Here is a 19,539-nt window from a genome sequence, read left to right as displayed (position 1 = left end):
CTTCTGTGCTATTAAAAAAACCAAGTCACAGAAGTTCTACAAAATCTTTGAAAACATTACAACATGGAAGCACATATTTAACTTTCCTGTACCAGGAGTAATGTAGAACTTGTCTGAGGTTGGGGCATTCAACAGAACTCCAGATACCCAGTAAAGGAGTGTGTGTTGGCTATAGGTGGCAGTGGTGAGATATCGGGCCGGAATCTCTTTATCTTAGCAGTTCTTCTCAAGCCATTCTTAGAAACCCTGAGTGCTTCTTCCAGTCAACACAGTTAAAAGAAGCAGTGAAAAACAATGAAATAACATTGGATAATATCCTTCCTACATCCCTCTCCAAAGCATTGTCATTGGAAGTAAAAAGGATAAGCATTCCTTGGTTGGAAGCTACAATTTTTGTCACCTAAGTGCGTGCACGCACACACTTTCTTCCTGCCTACCATTTCCTTTTATGGAGAACTGGGGAAGAGTATCTATTTTTAATGATTTTCTGTGTCCCTCCGAAGCAGACTTTCCAAATGTGGTTCCTTCCAGACATTTGGCCTGCAACAGCCATCAGTCCCAAGCAGCATAGTCCATGGTCAGGGATGATGAGAGTTGTAATTAAAACCATTTGGAGAGCACCACATTGTAGAAGTGTCCCTTGAAACTTCAGGAGTGGCCTGGTTCACTTCAGACTGCTCTGGACGAGGTCTGAATCTCTGGATGTTGGTTTTGTCCAAACTGAATGCATAACCCTAGTTATTCCTGTTCCGGTAAATAACTACTGCAAGAGGAAGATTGAGGCTAGAGCATGAAAAAGCTGATCGTATGGTTGCATAGTAATTATTGTATTGCTAATAGGAGCTAATAAAGGTGACTGTTGCATTGTGGACAAGCAATGTCTGTAAGAGAGTTTTCTCCATTTGCAGAAGCCATTGTGAAGTGTTGTGTTGAGAACTGGTGACATGTGTTCTGTCTTGTAGCCATTATGCCCAGGAATAACACTGTGGTATTTATGATGAGGCTTGTAACCTTTCTCCTGGGGTTCCCAGTTATCTTGCTATTCCATTTTCAAGGGATATGTGGAGGAGGTAGTCACTGGTCTTCAGTTACAACTTTTCCCATCCTGCCTTGTTCTTTGTACTGGTCTAAAGAGTCTTTGTAGATAGGCCCTGTAAAGTTTAACCTTGGGATTTTTAGCTCCATTGAGAATGCTGAAAGTTACATTTATTTATCTACCACACTAGTGGCCACAAAGGGTTCCTTCTGTTAACCTCCAACACAGGTTTGTGGAAATTTTGGCCCTCCAGATGTTGGTGAACTACAACTGCCATCAATTCTAGACAGCATGGCCAATGGACAGAGATGATGGGAGTTCAACAAAATCTGGAGGGCCAACTGTTCTCTATGCTTACTCTATGTATAGGAATCTGCTTTTGAAAACTGAGCAACCCTATCTATGGCAAAAAAAACCCCACACGTGTTATGTCTATCAAGGAACTGCATCATGCTTGCTTAAGACAGCTGAGTAGGTGATACTGTTTTGGAGTGCAGTAAACGAAACAATAAAGACAAGCATAAGTATTCACCAATTCTGTTTCTTGCTCCTCCACAAGCTCCATTATTCCTTCTCCTAATAGCCAACTGTTCTTTAACCTGCTCTCAGAAGATGGTCCACATAATGTTCCTGACCTTGAAGGACCTGGTAAAAGGCAACCTTTGGTGATTCTGAGATGCTTTTATATTATTATATTGTATATGCCTATTAAGTTATTAAATTTGTATACTACCCTTCATCTGAAGATCACAAGGTTGTTCACAATATGAAAATACAAAATGAGAACACAAAATACACAATAAAACATAAAATCCCCCTCCCACAAATGCATTTAAAAAGCCATAGGATGTTAATCAGCCAAATGTCTGGTTGAAGAGAACCATTTTTGCCTGGAGTCTAAAGCTATGTAATGGAAGGACCAGGCCAGCCTTCTTGGGGGAGAGCATTCCCCAAGTGGGGAGCTACCATAGAAAAGACCTGTTCTTGAGTTGCCACTCTCTAGACCAGTGTTTCCCAACTGGGGGCCATGACCCTCTGCCCCCCCAAATATTCCAGGGGGGGGCACAGGTGAAAATTACGTAAATGGGGGGAGCCACAGCATGAGGCCATGGGGCCACAGGGGGAAGTGAGAAGAAAAGAATTTTTTAAATATATAACTCCTGATTGGCAGGCTACCTGCTTAGCACGTAAGGAGGCAACCCACCAGGGGGCGGCCTAGAGCTTCTTTTTTGCCAAATGCATTTTCTTGGAACAGTCAGTTTGTTTCCAGCGGGAAAGGGCAACTGCTGAGACTCCCATTTTGACCACCGCTTGTAGCTGCCGCCAGTGCTGGACCAGGTGGCAGCCTGGGCCTGACTCCACAAGGCAGGTACAATCCACCCCGGCGCCTAGCAGATTAGGGTCTTTGGATGTTGCCGAGGGCCATCAGCCTGGCTCTGCATGGCGTGGTGCGAAATCCACACCAGCGCCTAGCCGAGCAGGGTTGTCTGATGCTGCTGGCTTGCATCCAGTAAATAACTAAGTGTCTGCTCGGAAGAAAGCTGCACTGAGTTCAGTGGGCCTTACTCCTAGGTAAAGGTGTGTGGGGCTATGGTGTTTTATATAGACAGCCTGGGCTCCTTTGGATGACAAGATCTTTTTGCATCAGGTCAGTGAGGACCGCTTGTTTTTAAAATTCTCCCATATATGCAGAACTCCCTGTGCGCCTTTTGCAGACCCTTCACATGTCCCTGTTTTCCAGGGACCAATCCCGGATTTACAGAAGTTGTCCCAGTTTCTGGTTTGATCCCAGACTGTCCCACTTTTCCTTAGGACGTCTCTATTTTCACCAGAGAAATGTTGGAGAGTATGGAATTATCTGACCCCCACAAGCCATCTGAAGGCTGCCCTGAATAGGGAAGTTTTTATAATGTTAAGTGTTGTATTATGCTTTTATATATCTTGGAAGACGCCCAGAGTGGCTGGGGCAACCCAGTCAGATGGGCGGGATATAAATAGTAAAATTATTATTATGGAATAGGACGTCCTTATTTTCATCAAGAGAAATGTTGGAGGGTATGCCTTTGGACTGTTATCTGTAGGTTCCCTCCTCTGTGTCAAATAACTGGGGTCAAATAAGTGTTTACTTTTTATAATACATGGAAGATGGATCTCCCTCGGGAGGTTCTGGACTCTCCTTCCTTGGAGGTTTCTAAGCAGAGGTTGGATGGCCATCTGTTGTGGATGAGTTTAGCTGAGTTTCCTACGTTGCAGGGGGTTGCACTAGAAAGAAGACCCTTCCAGCTCTATGATTTTGTTTTTCTGCTTCAACAATATTTCATTATGTTCCTATCATTTTATGTAATTGTATTTTGTATAAATTATAAAAGTTATAACTAAAACATGTTCTGTTTACAAACAAAACAGTAGTTGCTAACTACAATATTAATGTAACATCTAGTTTGACCGTTTTAAAGCACATTTTGGATGGTCTGTATGTGTAGTGGGTTAATCTGTGCATTTATAACTAATTTCTGAGGTTGGAAACATTACTGTTGTATGTATGATTTCAGGTTTAGCAGGTAAAGGCTTTTTTATTACATAAAATGATGGAATAAAAAGTTCAGCTAAGGAGGATGTCTATACTCGGACTCTTAAGGAAATGCATAGGTCTTTTGAACTTTCCTTAGTGGTTTAATTCAAATTTGCTTTATGTGGGTATTGGTTTTCTCCAGGAAGTGTAAACAATATAAGGGAGTTGCAGCTTTTGTGCTCTGTAAGGAGTATGATTATGTGCATTCCTTAAGGAGAGGCTAGAAGTAAATCTTATCAGACCTGATTATGTGGGGGTTGGAAGGAGGTTTTCTTAATTGAAACGCCTTTAAGATTTACATTGAGAAATGGTTAGCTATAGCCTTTGGAATTTGTTAAATCCAGTCACTATATTTCATGGATATCCTGGGATACACAGAGAGAGAGACCATATTGCTTAAAAATAGCCTTTGTTAAATTGTGGGGAAGTGTGTGTGTGCTTGGAATGAGGATTAGAAAAACGCAAACATTCTTTAGCACTTCTCCACTCTTGGTTTATCACACTAAAGATTAGATATTGAGAATGCATAATTTGCATGTATTCCTATAATACCTTCTTTTTAATTTAGAATGCTCAGAATAAGAGTTCTGACCACAACTTTCTGATGCTTGAGAGTAATGAAAAACCAGTATGATTTATTTCCTAGTATTAATCTACAGGGGGACGCAGGTGGCGCTGTGGGTTAAAGCCTCAGCGCCTAGGAGTTGCCGATCGAAAGGTCGGCGGTTCGAATCCCTGCGGCGGGGTGCGCTCCCGCTGCTCGGTCCCAGCGCCTGCCAACCTAGCAGTTCGAAAGCACCTCCAGGTGCAAGTAGATAAATAGGGACCGCTTACCAGCGGGAAGGTAAACGGCGTTTCCGTGTGCGGCTCTGGCTCGCCAGAGCAGCGATGTCACGCTGGCCACGTGACCCGGAAGTGTCACCGGACAGCGCTGGCCCCTGGCCTCTTAAGTGAGATGGGCGCACAACCCCAGAGTCTGTCAAGACTGGCCCGTACGGGCAGGGGTACCTTTACCTTTACCTTTATTAATCTACAGAGATATAGAACAGGACAAATGCTTGATTAACCCATTGTGCCATATTGTCTAGCAGCCACTAACAGCAGATTAGAACATTTATAGAGAGCAAGTTTAGGAATGGAAGTTGGCCACCATCTCTAAATGGAGTATTCATGTTCAGATATGCTATATCTCTAAGATCCAAATACTAGGTACAAACAAGGGTACCTTTATACCCTCTTTGTGAGTTCTGTGTTGAAACATTAGGTTGGACATTATGGAAAACAGAATTCTTGACTAAGTGGGCTTTGACCTGACACAGTAGTGATCATATTAACTTCTGACCCACTGGGGTCTTCTTATCTTGGATTGCAGAAACATAGGTTTCTCATGAACAGCATTAGCTATACAGAAATGTCAGTTGTCATCACGCTATGTCCGCAAACTGCTCTCTGCTCATTTTCTGCTTCAACCATGCTCTTTTAAAAGAGGCAACATAACTGTATAAGGAAAATAATTAGCATGCTTTTACCTCTTTAAAAACCCAGAATAACTCCAACTCTTAATATAACAGGGAGACCTATGTTGTAATTTAAAAGCCTTCCCTTAATGTGGTCAATTCCTTGCCCTAATTCTAAAGGGATGTTAATTAAGATGTCAGGCTTCATACTAATCGTAGCCCTGGCTTAGCATAACACTATGCACTGGAAGAATGAACACCAAAATGTCATTTTACTTAAACTAAAAAGCTCAATCAAAGCCAGGAGCTGCAAAGCAAGTAGAACACTCAGGATAATGTCTGGCAAATTACCTTGATGGACCAGCATCTTGAAATGTTTGTAGCACTTATGCGTTTAAACACTATGGTGATTTTATTTTTCAAAATTGTTTACTAGCACATAGTATCTTGTATACACTTCAAATCCTGAACCACAGTTCTAAAATCTGTTATACAAATTACAGTGCACACTGGCTCTGTTTTCATATCCATTACTTTAATTTCTCTTCTAGGTCAATGTTCGAGTTACCACCATGGATGCAGAGCTGGAGTTTGCCATCCAGCCTAACACAACAGGCAAACAGCTGTTTGACCAGGTCAGTATATAGTGTGTAAGTTTTCATCGAAGTTTTCTGCAGGGAGGGTGGATCACCTGAGACTTTCTCCTTTGCTCAAGGAACCATTCACTGGGTGGCATGTTGCAGATCTCCCTCTGTACAAATCAGCAATAGAAAGCTGGTGTTCCTTTAAAAATCTTAAGTTTGCATGTGTCTGAAATCCTTAAGGAGAGGTAAAGGGATTTTCCGGGACGCAGGTGGCGCTGTGGGTTAAAGCCTCAGCGCCTAGGACTTGCCAATCGAAAGGTTGGCGGTTCGAATCCCTGCGGCGGGGTGCGCTCCCGCTGCTCGGTCCCAGCGCCTGCCAACCTAGCAGTTCGAAAGCACCTCCGGGTGCAAGTAGATAAATAGGGACCGCTTACCAGCGGGAAGGTAAACGGCGTTTCCGTGTGCGGCTCTGGCTCGCCAGAGCAGCGATGTCACGCTGGCCACGTGACCCGGAAGTGTCTCCGGACAGCGCTGGCCCACGGCCTCTTAAGTGAGATGGGCGCACAACCCCAGAGTCTGTCAAGACTGGCCCGTACGGGCAGAGGTACCTTTACCTTTTTAAAGGGATTTTCCACCTACTCTTCTGGACATAAAGAAAAGGGAGAAAACACCAGCACTCTGGGTCTGTCAAGTAAAGTTGTTAGATCAAAATTTTATCCGTAAAGAAATATAGCAAAAAGTACTATGTATTCTGTGACCTTACTGCGATTTAGAAAAAAGAAATCTGTAGTCTTCATTGAAGCTATATTGCTCAGGTGTGAGGGGAAACCATTCACTTCCAAAATGGGTAGGAAAACATTGTGTCAAGATTTTTTATTTGCTACACACACACACAACTTTGTAATGTAACAGTACTCAGTTAATAAATGTTTTTAGATTAATTGGCTACTAATAAATTATTTCTAGGGTTCAAGTACAGGTTCTGTTATATTGAATCAACATGAGTAATTGTAGAAGTGTGTATTAATCATACTTAAACTGCTCAGCACCTGTCACTGCTGTGGGATTACCAAATGGGGAGAAGAAAATACCCTGTATTAAAGGGGATGTGGTAATGACTTAATGGAGCATATCCCAAAGAATATTGGAAAGGCTTTAATATGGTCAGTCTGTATACTTTGGAAATGGGCTTCCATTTTGTCATTTCTGCTTAGTAAAGGTCACCACAGAATTTGCAACAGGAAAGCTATGCTATTCTGCCTTACTAGTTCCTTAAGGTTTATAAGATACGCTGTGTCTTTAAGGGGTTTGTCTGTTATTGGTGGCTGTTGTAAGAAAAACGAAAGACAATTGGGAATGATCAATAGAGCGTAAACATTCATAGATATGATAGATAGCCCATTCACCTTATTACAGTGATTGAATACAGGTGTGGGTAATATTCCACCTGCATCCAGTTTGCCATTTATTTTGATATCCTCAGGCAGAGAGGCAATGACTGCAAGGCATTTGACCTATGCACATGTGGGCCTTTGGGTTAGAGACTATAATGAACTGTGTAGTACAGCAGAGGGTCTGTATATTTCTATTATTGTGAAGTCTGAGAAAATTGTACAGCGCTACAAAGAATAAAATCCAGTTTTCCTCTTAATATATCTTGCAAATTCATATTTTATTTTATTTTTTACAACCAAGGAGGGAAAGCAATATTGCACCATCCATAGCTGTATATTAACTACAGTAAAGTTGTAACTATTTTTTGAAGTTGTGAATAGGGAGAGAGAGTTTTGTTAATAAATAACAAATATAAGAGGTTAGCAGTCACTTTCCTGCCAGCGATTTAACTCTTTCACAAGGTTTATGTAAGAACATAGGATTTGAGAATTTAGCAAGTTTTCCTTATGTAGAAAGAAAAGGCAGCATGTTGTGGGGTGTCAGTTCTGTGCATTTTATGAGGGAAATAACGTTGGAGGCTGTCAGTGCCACCATTTCTCTCTGTCTAGGCTAGGAAGCTGACCAGGTAGTGCCAGCAGCCTGCTTAATGCTGAGAAGTGCAAGGCAGAATTGTTTACAGGAATGGCAGATCGATAGTGGAATAACCCTCCTGGGTCAGAGGAAGGTTCATCAGTTCCCACATTCTGCCTCCCAGGGATGTAGAGCATGTGTCACATTGAGCGTCCTCACCTCCGGACCTGACATTTGGATGTAAATTGCTTCCATACAACCGAGATTCCTTTTAACAGCTAGTTTATTTAAAAGTAAACTATCAGGAATTGCCTTATCTAGTGTGGTAATTAATTCCATGTTAGGTTTTGGATGGGAGAAATAAACTTTTTTTTGTCTGACCTGAACCTACTGGGAATCAGTGCCTTTGGATTTCTCTCTCTCTCTCTCTCTCTCTCTCTCTCTCTCTCTCTCTGTGTGTGTGTGTGTGTGTGTGTGTGTGAGAGAGAGAGAGAGAGAGAGAGAGATTTTCTACCTCATGCTTCCCCACCCACATAGTTGTCTCTTTTCTAAACAAACAAAGCCCCAGTGTTTTAATAAGGGAAATGTCCTAAGGCCTTGCCAGTGACCCCCCAACTGCAGCCCTGTACCCACACAACCTTGACCCTGCATTTAAAAATAAGGTATTCTAGAACAGAGTCTGTGGAGGCCTGACAAGACTTCTCTGTAGAAATGATGCAACATCTTCCTCTCATTTGCCAATATGTACAACCAGATCATAGTCGCTTTCCCTCCATAAAAGGGTCTCTTTCTTGGCTTTTTCCTTCCATACCATCACTGTGCCTTACGTAGGTATTTTCAGGATTTGGGTAGTATCACTCCGTTTCTGCTGTTAGCAACATCAGTAAGCCTGGAAACCTTGCCCGCCCCCCCTAAAGATGTTGGAAGCAGCAGAGGGAGGATGAAGATATATGAACAGGCCTCAATTCCCAAACAAAGTGTAATAAATGGAAAAAAGATTAAGTACCACTGCCCTAAAGGGGGCAGATCTCTGAGGAAGTTGTCCTACAAGTGTTTGCCCCTTTGATCTATATTCATAACGAAGTTTATGCTGTCGGTTCATCCAGTGTGTTTAAAGCAATTATAGTGTTCATTAAATAATTTATCAGATCTGGAAAGAGCCAGACAACCCATGGTCCAGAAAGTCTCACTAATTATGCTCAAACTGTACTGGAGAATAGATTTAAACAAAGCCCTGCAGAACATAAATTAACTTAGATTGGTACATTACTGAGGCTAAATACTGCAGTTTCCCTTGGTTGCAAAACTAGTTCTGAATGCATGAGACTCGCCTAGAATATATAATTCCAAATGTTCATTTTATCTCTGGCACTGTTTTAGAGTGTGTGTTTTCTCCTACATTCAGTGCTTTTTACTGGCTTTGAAGATTGTATTGATATGGATTCACATTGCCACCCTTTATTTCCTTGCCAGAAATATTTTGAGCAAATTCCATTTTTTGCTTCCTTTAAAATATGTTTTGAGTATCAGAGTTGTGAAACAACAAAACTGCACTATACTTTGCAAATCTGAGTGGCATTCCTCTCCCACTATGTGTTCTGTACTCTTAATCTCAAGATTTTCCATAGCACGTAGTAAAGATTTGAAACTTTTCCAGGTGAAATATGGAATGCTAAGAGAATTATGTGATAGAATTGTAATTAAACAGTGGTGCAAGAAATTTGTGTTACTTCACCTAATTCTTGGGCATATTTTTGGGAGTGAGGCATTTTATTTTGTTTTGACACTTGGTTTAAAATAGTATTTTCATTTCAACTATTTCAGTAAGCAAACTGAGGTTACATGAGGCTGGAAATTTTACTTAATTCCAAAATGTCAAAACAATTCATTCTCTCTGATGCATTTCCAGACGGTAAAAGCATAGTCTTGAGAGTTGGTCTTGTCTTTAAATAGGGCATCTTAGTTTTATCTTTTTGTAAGCTCTTCCTTGATTTCCATTTTGTCTCCCATTTAATCTGTTAGATTATCTGTCACTAATAATCTAATGCAGTTGAAGGAGACAATCCCCACAAAGTGTTAATTAAAGGCAAATGGCATAAATATGTCAATCGGCTATCAGGGCAACTAGTAGATCACAGTAAGAGGAAATCACTGCAGAAGGAATGCCATTTTAACACATGGCTAGCTTTAGCACGCGGGTGGCGCTAGGGACGCGGGTGGCGCTAGGGACGCAGGTGGTGCTGTGGGTAAAAGCCTCAGCGCCTAGGGCTTGCCGATCGAAAGGTCGGCGGTTCGAATCCCTGCGGCGGGGTGCGCTCCCATTGCTCGGTCCCAGCGCCTGCCAACCTAGCAGTTCGAAAGCACCCTCGGGTGCAAGTAGATAAATAGGGACCGCTTTCTAGTGGGAAGGTAAACAGCGTTTCCGTGTGCAGCTCTGGCGTGCCAGAGCAGCGATGTCACGCTGGCCACGTGACCCGGAAATGTCTTTGGACAGCGCTGGCCCCTGGCCTCTTGAGTGAGATGGGCGCACAACCCCAGAGTCTGGCAAGACTGGCCCGTACGGGCAGGGATACCTTTACCTTTAGCTTTATGCTACTTTTAATCACTGTTACTATTTTATTATTGAAAATCACCCTGAAAATATATATTTATAAAAATATGTGTGTGGTATAGAAAACTATTAATGGGGAAGTCTTTGACACCTTAAAGCATCTTCCACCCCACAAAGCAGATGCTGCTAATTCATTCGTTTTTGAAAATTTGTAGTATTGTAGTTTTCTTTTTTAAAAAAAAATCTTATGTGATTGCTTTTGACGGGAGAGCAATTACAGTTTTGCATGAGCTAATAGGTGTTACACTTGGCTGCTCATCTTGTTTAAATTCCAATATCAGAATTAATTACAGGAAGCTTTTACAGCTTTCAAGCAGCTTTACAGTTTTTATTAAGGGAGGAGGATCACATTTCAGAGATACAGCTCCTCCTAGCTGAGCCTTCTTTCTCTATCTGGGTCTTTTTGAACCCTGAGACTCTTCTTAAGAGAGGCATCTAGTTATGCTATTACTGATGGTATCTAGTTATGCTATTAGTGATGAGACTGCACCAAGCAGCTCTTAAATTTTGGAGTGCTTTAAAAAAAGAAAGAGCTGTAAATACCTATCGGTTTCATTGTCTGTTTTGCACACTGATTAATCTGACCTCTGATAATATGAGGCAGCAGGCAACTGATCAGCATGTCCTTTGTTCAGCCTTTCAAACCAGCATTTTTACACGGAAAAAAACCTTACCAAGCATTTGCCACGTTCTTCTCTCAGCCTTTTGTTTCTTCCCTGTATTGAATGGGATCAAATTCCATGGGATCAAGTAGTCCTGGCAAAGCTGGCTTTTAGAGGGTCTTGAAATTTGCATCTTTTTCAGAGGGTGGAGTTGGCAGTCCACATATTCAGGCTTACGTGCTGTGGCAAGAGTCTTAGAAAACATAGGTGTTTGACCTTTTTATTTCAAGTCTTCTGGCCTCCCTTCTTCTCATCTTTTAGGTGGTCAAGACGATAGGCTTACGCGAAGTCTGGTACTTTGGTCTTCAGTATGTGGATAACAAAGGATTCCCAACCTGGCTGAAGCTTGACAAAAAGGTAAATGAAATGGAAAATACAGCCACAGCTGTGCACTAGCCACCTTAGCTGCATCTCTGCATTACTTTATTATACAAGAAGGGCACACAGATAATATTGAGAGTGTGAACTTGGTCAATATTAGTCTGCAATGGGACTTACAGTACAATGAGACATTTGGTTGGGCCTGGCAGACACTAGGGAGCCATCTACATCGGGAGTTCAATCCAGTAAGCCCAGCAATTGCTGTGGTGACTTCCAGAGGTTAAAATGCTTAGTATGGGAAACTCCATTTAAGAAAAAAGAGATGCAGTATTCAGTCCTCTGGTGACTAACGGCCTGCCAAACAAGAGTTCTTGCTTAATTTCTGAATACTGTCTGTTTGTACATAGTCTAGTCTCAGCTTGTCTGTTGCCTACTCCAAATAGCTGTCTATTGTGTTTATTTCAATTAGCGGAACTTCTCGGTATACATTGCTTAATCTCTGCAGGACTAGTTGCCAAATTGCCTAGAATAAATTGTTCTCGCAGATTAGTGAATTACCATGTGGAGACTAGTATAGACCTATTCCTTGTTCTAAAGCCTTCAGGATTTTTAAATAAAACAAGCCGTGTGTGTGCCTGTGTTGTCATAGCTTTCTCTTTTCCAGCCTACGGTTGCTGTTACGGCTGATGCTTTGGTGAAAAATACAATAGCATTGTACTGCAGCTCTGTTCTGTCTGAGATAATTTATTTCTCTTGCCATCCTAGCAAACATTCAGCCTGAGCTGTACATAATATTGATATACCTTAGGAATGCTGATGCACTAATAATTTGGTCTGGCATTGTATAATGAGCAAAGTGGCTGAAAGCATGCACTCATTACTTCATCACACATCTAAGCATCTATTTATTTAATAAATTATGCTCCGTTTTTTCACCATGCATCTCAAAGCTGCTTAAGAAAAGGCAAAACATACATAGTTGCATCCAGGTAGTTACTATGAGGCTGCCCTTTGACTTAAATAAATGAAGAGCCCCAATCAAAAGTAGCACCAAAGAATGGAGTACAAAGTAGGATGTGAAGAGCAAAATCGCCTCTTGGCAAGTGGGAAGCCTTATGGTCACAATGCTAAGGACAGTGTTCAACTGAATAATTGTGTGAGTAGAATGACACCTGCTTGTGCAACTGGACTCCACCACCACCGTCGCCCCATGCCATCCTCAGTTATACTCCAAAGGGATAGGGGAAACCACAGAACAAATCTAGGAGGGGTGTGGAGTAAGGGGAGGAGTCCTGTTGTGCAAGCAGAAGTTTTTCCTCTCACACAAGGGGCTATTTAGAGTTTCTATGCAACTCTAAGGCTGACAACCAAAAGACTTAAATTTGAATAATGTGTTCAGAAATGTTAATAGTCAACAATAATTTGCTAGCATTCAATTGTGTTTTGACATGCTGCTCATGCTTTGCTGCTGCTCCCTCCTTGCCCCCTCTCCATTTCAGGTCTCTGCTCAAGAGGTCAGGAAAGAGAACCCTCTGCAGTTCAAATTCCGTGCCAAGTTCTACCCTGAAGATGTATCTGAGGAGCTGATCCAGGACATCACACAGAAGCTGTTCTTCCTGCAGGTGAAAGAAGGAATCCTTAGTGATGAAATCTATTGCCCACCTGAAACTGCAGTCCTCCTTGGGTCTTACGCTGTGCAAGCCAAATATGGAGACTACAATAAAGAACTGCACAAGCCTGGATACCTCAGTTCTGAACGCCTCATTCCCCAAAGGTGAGAACGTCTCATGGAAAACTTGGGGACAGGGCTTCTCTGGGGAATTTTAAGCCCATTCTTTAAAACTTAGACGTACACAAGTTTAAACTAGAGCTTACAACTTTCTCACCTCATGGCTTTTCTTTTTGTTTGTTTTTTGTATATTTAGAGTAATGGACCAACATAAACTCTCTAGAGAACAGTGGGAAGAACGGATCCAGGTCTGGCATGCCGAACATGGTGGAATGCTCAAGTGAGTTATGGCACTGAAGGGGTCTGTCTGTTTTCTTGAGCCCACATTTTGCATTCCTCACCAGCTCTTAGATGAAAGGTAACCCTGTAGCAAAGAACTTGGAACAGGTTCTTTACATATATCCTGCTCTGGCCCATCATCTTCTCTACATTCCTGATGCATAATTGTCCGTTGATATATGTAGAAATTCCCGTGCTGGGCACAATGTGTGGGTGAAGCACAACATGATAGACTGGAATTTTTGAAATCCTCTTGAAAGTACACAGGTGGGGCTACATTCAATGAGTGTGTAAGCAAACACGTGTAGTGTTCAACAAGTGTAGTGTCTATGTACCTGTGCATACAATAGAGATGAGTTGTACAAATCAACAATTGCACACTCCTCCACCCAAACACTTGCACCTGTGTACAGGTAGTTTGTATCCGTTCAGTGTAACAAGCTTATAGGCAAAAGTTTTAGAGTATTAGCAAAGCTGGAAATTTATTTATGGAAGTATTTCTATTGTACCATATCATAAAATATCATAAAAAATAAAAAAGCCATTAAAAGCAATAGAAAAAATAATTGTGGTGAGTGGCTAGTTAAAAAGCTGTGAAGGCCTGTTGGCATAAAGATGTCTTCAAGGGATGCCTGGAAATCCAAAGGGAAGGATGGCAGCCCATCACGGCTGGATGACTGTTCCACAGGATGGCATCAGCAATACTAAATGTCCAACTTCTAGTTAAGGCCAGTTGGGCTTCTGCTGTAACCCGCGTACAACTAACAGGTCTCATGTTGGACAAGAAATAAGTAATATTGTAATCGTTTTGTAGTAAGGTAATGTTTCTGTTAGTCTCCTCCTGTTACCCCAATGAGTGCATTTATTTCCCTACTGGCACAAAGGTTTTGCATCAGTCTTAAAAGAGAAACATCATCTAACATTTCCTACTTATGATTTCCTTGTCACCCAGAGAGAATGCCATGCTGGAATACCTAAAGATTGCCCAGGATCTGGAGATGTATGGAATCAACTACTTTGAAATCAAGAATAAGAAAGGGACTGATCTCTGGCTGGGAGTAGATGCACTTGGGCTGAACATATATGAGAAGGACGACAAGTAAGCGGATGTTTTATTATTCCTTTGAGGTTGAAGAGCAGGCATTAGTGCCAGATAATTCTCTCGTTATCTGTGCTTTGTATTTTTATGGCAGCCTTATCAAAGCAAGTCACCTTGGTGTGCTGAATGTGGTTGTGCTGGGAAACACGTGGCCTCAAAGTGACTTGCCTTTACTATCTCCAAACCGCGACCTGTTTTTCCCTTAACTCATATACTAGCCCTTTAGAAGGGCAGGCAGGGGTCAAACGGAAGAATCCATTATATGGTGTAAAGGTAGGCCATATATCAGATCCTAATGATAGGGCTGGCAGAAACTTGGATCCAACTTCATCAAAACATTGTGCGCAAGCAGAATTAATGGGGAGGAATTCAACATTGCACTTTGGCAATCATTCTGTCAGGGCAAGCATTTTGGCTTGTCAGATGGAATGATTCCCCCTTCACCTCCTGAACCTCCAGAGCCAATTTTGAGGGGTGGGGAGAAGGAAGAAAGCCCCTTTGTGCAAATTAAGTTATTGCATTCATTAGTTGAATCCTGCCCATTATCTCTTAACTGATCGCTGGTATGTGTCTACCAACATCTGAAGTAGACAGGACTCTAGGGCCATTCAGAGCCAATATACAATATATTCAAGTTGGAGAGAGCACTTTAACTCACTTTTCTTAGTGGCTGGCTCCAGCCGTGAGCCATATTTGTGCGCACCTGTCCTTAGATGGCTAGGTTGGGGTCAAACTGGAAGCAAATTAGGTTGTGTTCTCTGCCATACACAAATTTGTAGCTGATCCTCTTTCATTAGGTAGCTGTGAGATCTCTAGTTTTGGAAGAAGGGTGGGGAAACAGCAGACTGGTAATCAGGGAGCAAAGAGAAGAAACTTAATGGGGACAAAATGTAAAAGAAAACTAGTCCTATTCACGTGCAGCAGAGTTAAAGGATATGAGTTTGGAAGAATCTGAAATAAAGAACATACCTTTTTGCCAGTACTAACTTTGCTTTGTCCTCTCAGTTCAAGGTAAACCATAAGCCCATATAACTAGAGATGTTCAAGCAGTTTATGGAAATAGGATAGAATAGGTCTTCATGTTGATTTTAAATGAAATAGTCTTGGGATGGTAGAGTAGGAGAAATATTTTTCTGGAATGCTAAGGTGCACCATCACCCAGAAAACAAGGAGTGTCACTCTAGGTATTGCATGAGTGAAACTACTTCTAGTTTTAGTGTAGCCATAGTCATTCAAACAGGTTTTGCAAGCTACCGACGCTTCAGAAAGGAAACTTTGCCTCTGAAGGAAAATCAGGGGAGGGGCAAACATGCATAGCAAAGTAAGCGCTGGGACACCTGAAAATTAACTCATAACCTTCATGATATGAAGAGGCTGGATCCCACCCTCTCTGTTTATGCAGTTAGATGTCTCAGTTTGCTTAAATGAATTAGAGCTGGGTTGCATGTGAAGGGCTGTAGGTAGGAATGGCCAGGTAGGAAAAAAGAGAAGGGGCCCCTGCACATTTTATTAGTTGTTTAGAGCAACCTTCTCCAACCTGGTGCACTTAAGATATTTTGGACTACAACATTTGGAAGGCAACAAGTTGGGGGAAGTCTGGTGCAGAAAAGGAATTTCAGCAGGTTTAGCTTGCATTGCTTGTCATGCCTGTTGGAATTTCCTCTTCTACACAACTGTGTCTGAACCCAGTCTTCTTTTTTTTTTCCTTTTCCTTTTTTGCATCTGGCCACCTTAGCTGCAGGGCAGAATAGGGCAGAACCACACCTGTGGTTAACAGAGCTTAACATATAAATATTAGTGCCACTGCTTTTCATAATGAAAACAACATTATAGTTCTTCTGCACGTAATTATTGTGTTGGTATTTTAAAGTGGCAGACAGAAGGGATACATTAAATTTTAGTGTTACGGTTATAATTTTATAGATTGTCCTTCTAGAGATGGGATTGAACAGAGGGAGCATTTTGACACCTTTTATCATAAGAAATGTGCAATACACATATATAAAGTAAATGGGTATCAACATACTGAGTGGGTCTTAATAGTTTTGCTTTGCTTTAAAGCGGAAATTGTGATAGTCTGCCACTAACTGGAAGTGAATTTTTGACATGAATAAAACCTGTATAGAAATGAATTGATGGGCAAGGTGCAACCAAGCTTCCATAAAATAGTTTCCTTGGTTCTTTTCAATCCGCTTGTATCAGAAGGACAGGAAATTTAGGATGGTTGAACACACAGCAACCCCAGAAAAAGTAATGCATTGAAGCACCAGTGAATAAGCACTAAAAAAAGAGGATGCAGATTTACATAAAGTTTGCTATGCAAATTTGTATAAATATGCTTTCAGAAATAATTGCCTCACCCTAATGGGGAACAAGACTATGGCCATGTGACCTGCGTGTTCTGCAGGTGTGAACTCTCCATGGGCAAATTCAAAGCGACTGTTGCTGCTCAACCTTCGTATGGTTATTTATATTTTCACCAGATTTGGACTGGACAGCCTTTCAAACAGAGGACTGTCCTCCCTAAAGTAGGACACATGGCTGCCCAACTGTCCCAAAAGGCAAAAATCAAAAGTCACAAAAACCAGGCAAAAGTCAACCACCACAAAATACCCAAACAATAGCACCTCTCAAGAAACAGGCAAATCTCCACCCGCGAAGGGGGAAAGGAATACATATACCCCACTCAGAAAGGCAGCACACAAGTGTGCATACTCACAGCAAAACAAAAGGCATTCTGCACACAATCCCCCAAGCAAGCACCAGTAGGATCCCTTTTCTTAATAATAATAATAAAAAGGTGACCAGCCCCTCCATTCCTTTGTTGAGAGGAAGTCTTTGGTCTTAACCTGAGCCCCAGAGGTATTCCAAGGAAAGGAGACGAAGATGGAAAGAGACTGAAGGTCTGAACTTCTGTTTTCTAGCCAGCCCAGCACTGGCCAAGTTAAAAGAAGAAAAAGAAAAAAGGGAGGAGAAAGGGTCCTCCAGCTGAGGGTGACATAATATCTGTGGGGCCCCAGATCTAAGAAAAATTAATACCTAGGTTTAGAACTACAGGCCCCAGCCCTGAGATGAAATTGAAAAATGGTTTGTTTTACGTAATTGCTTGTCTACATAGGACCAAACCCGATGGTAACGATGCTGTAGAGACCTGACCCTTTTTATATTTAAGCATTGTCACATTCAAGACAATTTATGTATAAAATCAATGTATCTTCTTGAAAAACAAAACCATAATAATTTTGTGCTTGCAGATTAACTCCCAAGATTGGCTTCCCTTGGAGTGAGATCAGAAACATCTCTTTCAATGACAAGAAATTTGTCATAAAACCAATTGACAAGAAAGCCCCAGTAAGTATAGCCGATGACGAGTATTACTGCCAGATCAAGAATGTTAACTTCCATCTTTACTCTGATACTTTTTATGCTAATAGCTCAGTTGTGGATTGTATGTGTCAGCAATCCACCAGTACTTCAGCTCATAGGTATTAAATTCCTTATTAAACGATCAAGAAAAGAAATGGTGGCATAAAAAGTAACATTGACCTAATAGAAAATTATTGCCGTTCAGTTGTGTCCCCTCCCCCTTTTAGTATTTTCTCCAAAATGTTCTTTGTGACCTTAATCTGTAGTATGTACTTCAGAGACCACAGGAGCAATGACTCATTAACTCTTCCCAGCAACAACTCAGATTACTGTTTCCTGCATCTGATGGAAAGATTTCCTCCCGAGGCTTCTAAATATCGCACCCCATAGACCACTTGCTGTAAATAATTTGTATTTGCTAATTGCCTTTGCGCGCCCCGCCCCCCTTGTAAATACCCCTCCAATGTATTGGTGAGAGGGCTTGGTGAGTGAAGTTGCCTCCCCTCCAGATTCTCGCTGCTTCGCTACACTGAAAGCCTTTATTTCCGTGAGATAAATCTGGTTGGTGACAATTCATGAAACGCTCCTTTATTCTTGTGTGCATAACTTTTCCATGCCAGATAGTTGTTCATTATGTTGTAATTTATATACAAAATATTTGTGAATCTTGTGCATAGCCGGTCTTGTACAAACTGGGATGCACTTTTAAAATGAGATTTTTCATGAGGCTATTCCAGAAATTTGTTGTAGCCCAGGGAAGGGCATTGTGTCTATACTTAAAAATTTTGAACACACAAAATGCTTCGCAGTCTTTGACTGTGATACGCAATGAGTACTAGCAAGGTTCTCCTGTTGGCAATTGTAGAGGAAGAAAAGCCTTTGTGTGTGCAGGGCACTGGATCACAACCCACATGGATCTTGGGAAAGTGGGTCCAGAAATTCAAGGGTTCTCATTCCTTTTACTTAAGAAGAACTGCTATTAAAAGTCAATTTCATACACAGTAATTTGCATAAAAGGATACTCTCTCTCAAATGAAATGCGCACGTCTTTATAGCCATTATCAAAGCTCAATGAATGTCTTTTCTCATGAGCATAGTAGTCTGTGAAAACCTTGGTAACAAAAGAACTCTCAACCACTTCTGCACTATTTATCCTATTAGGAGTGGGAACTGAGAAGCTGTATAGGCATCCAGTTCAGTGAAACACTGAAGACATGGTGACCTCTGTGCTTTTAAAAGAAACATACACTGCTTTGGATGATTAAGGCATGCCTTCTGTTAGGTTAATAGAAGCTTGGAATTATTAGGGAACTAAGAGCCATTGAGGTGTAGGAACTGGACTGAGGAAGTTGGACTGCAAATACTTAGCTCAGCTCTAAACAAACATGACTTGCCCCAAGTCACTATCTACCTCAGCCTAAATTGCGTCACAAGGCTGTTAGGCTAAAGGGGGATTTTAATTCTCATTACTGTGAGGTCCTGACATACAAGTATGATAAATAGCAAGAAAATGTAACTTTGCCGTTTAGTAGAACTGGCAAGATGCAGGTTTGTGCCAAGTTTACTTTGGTGAAACAGCAGTGAAGTAACTTGTTTCAATAAAAACTCAGTGTTGGCAAAAAACAAATGTGATAAAAGTTATCTCCAAAGTACTGGACACCATTTTGTTAAAACATTTTTCATAGCTTTGAAATACACAGTCAGGGAGATAGGCAAACTAGTAGTAATAGTATTAATTAATAACAACAACAACAACAACAACACTGTTTTAAAGCTGACTGCTTGGAGAAATGGAATATTTGTTTCCTCTGCCACATGAATGGTTTTGTCCAGTTATTTGAGAAAATGCTCTCATTTC

At 41.4% G+C, this 19,539-nt stretch overlaps 1 protein-coding gene across 2 annotated transcripts in view; it reads left to right on the top strand.

Moving 5' to 3' along the window:
- The window catches only part of EZR (ezrin), a 37,452-nt gene that overhangs the window by 10,250 nt on the left and 7,663 nt on the right, over nucleotides 1-19,539 (top strand). For both annotated transcript variants that reach the window (XM_083732496.1, XM_083732497.1), the window contains exons 3-8: nucleotides 5,617-5,700; nucleotides 11,149-11,244; nucleotides 12,708-12,982; nucleotides 13,134-13,217; nucleotides 14,169-14,315; nucleotides 17,570-17,666. In XM_083732496.1, the coding sequence (XP_083588622.1) occupies nucleotides 5,617-5,700; nucleotides 11,149-11,244; nucleotides 12,708-12,982; nucleotides 13,134-13,217; nucleotides 14,169-14,315; nucleotides 17,570-17,666 (783 nt within the window). The remainder of the gene's footprint in view (nucleotides 1-5,616; nucleotides 5,701-11,148; nucleotides 11,245-12,707; nucleotides 12,983-13,133; nucleotides 13,218-14,168; nucleotides 14,316-17,569; nucleotides 17,667-19,539) is intronic.

The sequence above is a fragment of the Podarcis gaigeae genome (assembly GCF_964106915.1).
Source record: "Podarcis gaigeae genome assembly, chromosome: 3".
Taxonomy (NCBI): Eukaryota; Metazoa; Chordata; class Lepidosauria; order Squamata; family Lacertidae; genus Podarcis; species Podarcis gaigeae.
Note: the sequence above shows the minus strand (reverse complement) of the source record. Positions and strands in the feature narration are given on the sequence as shown.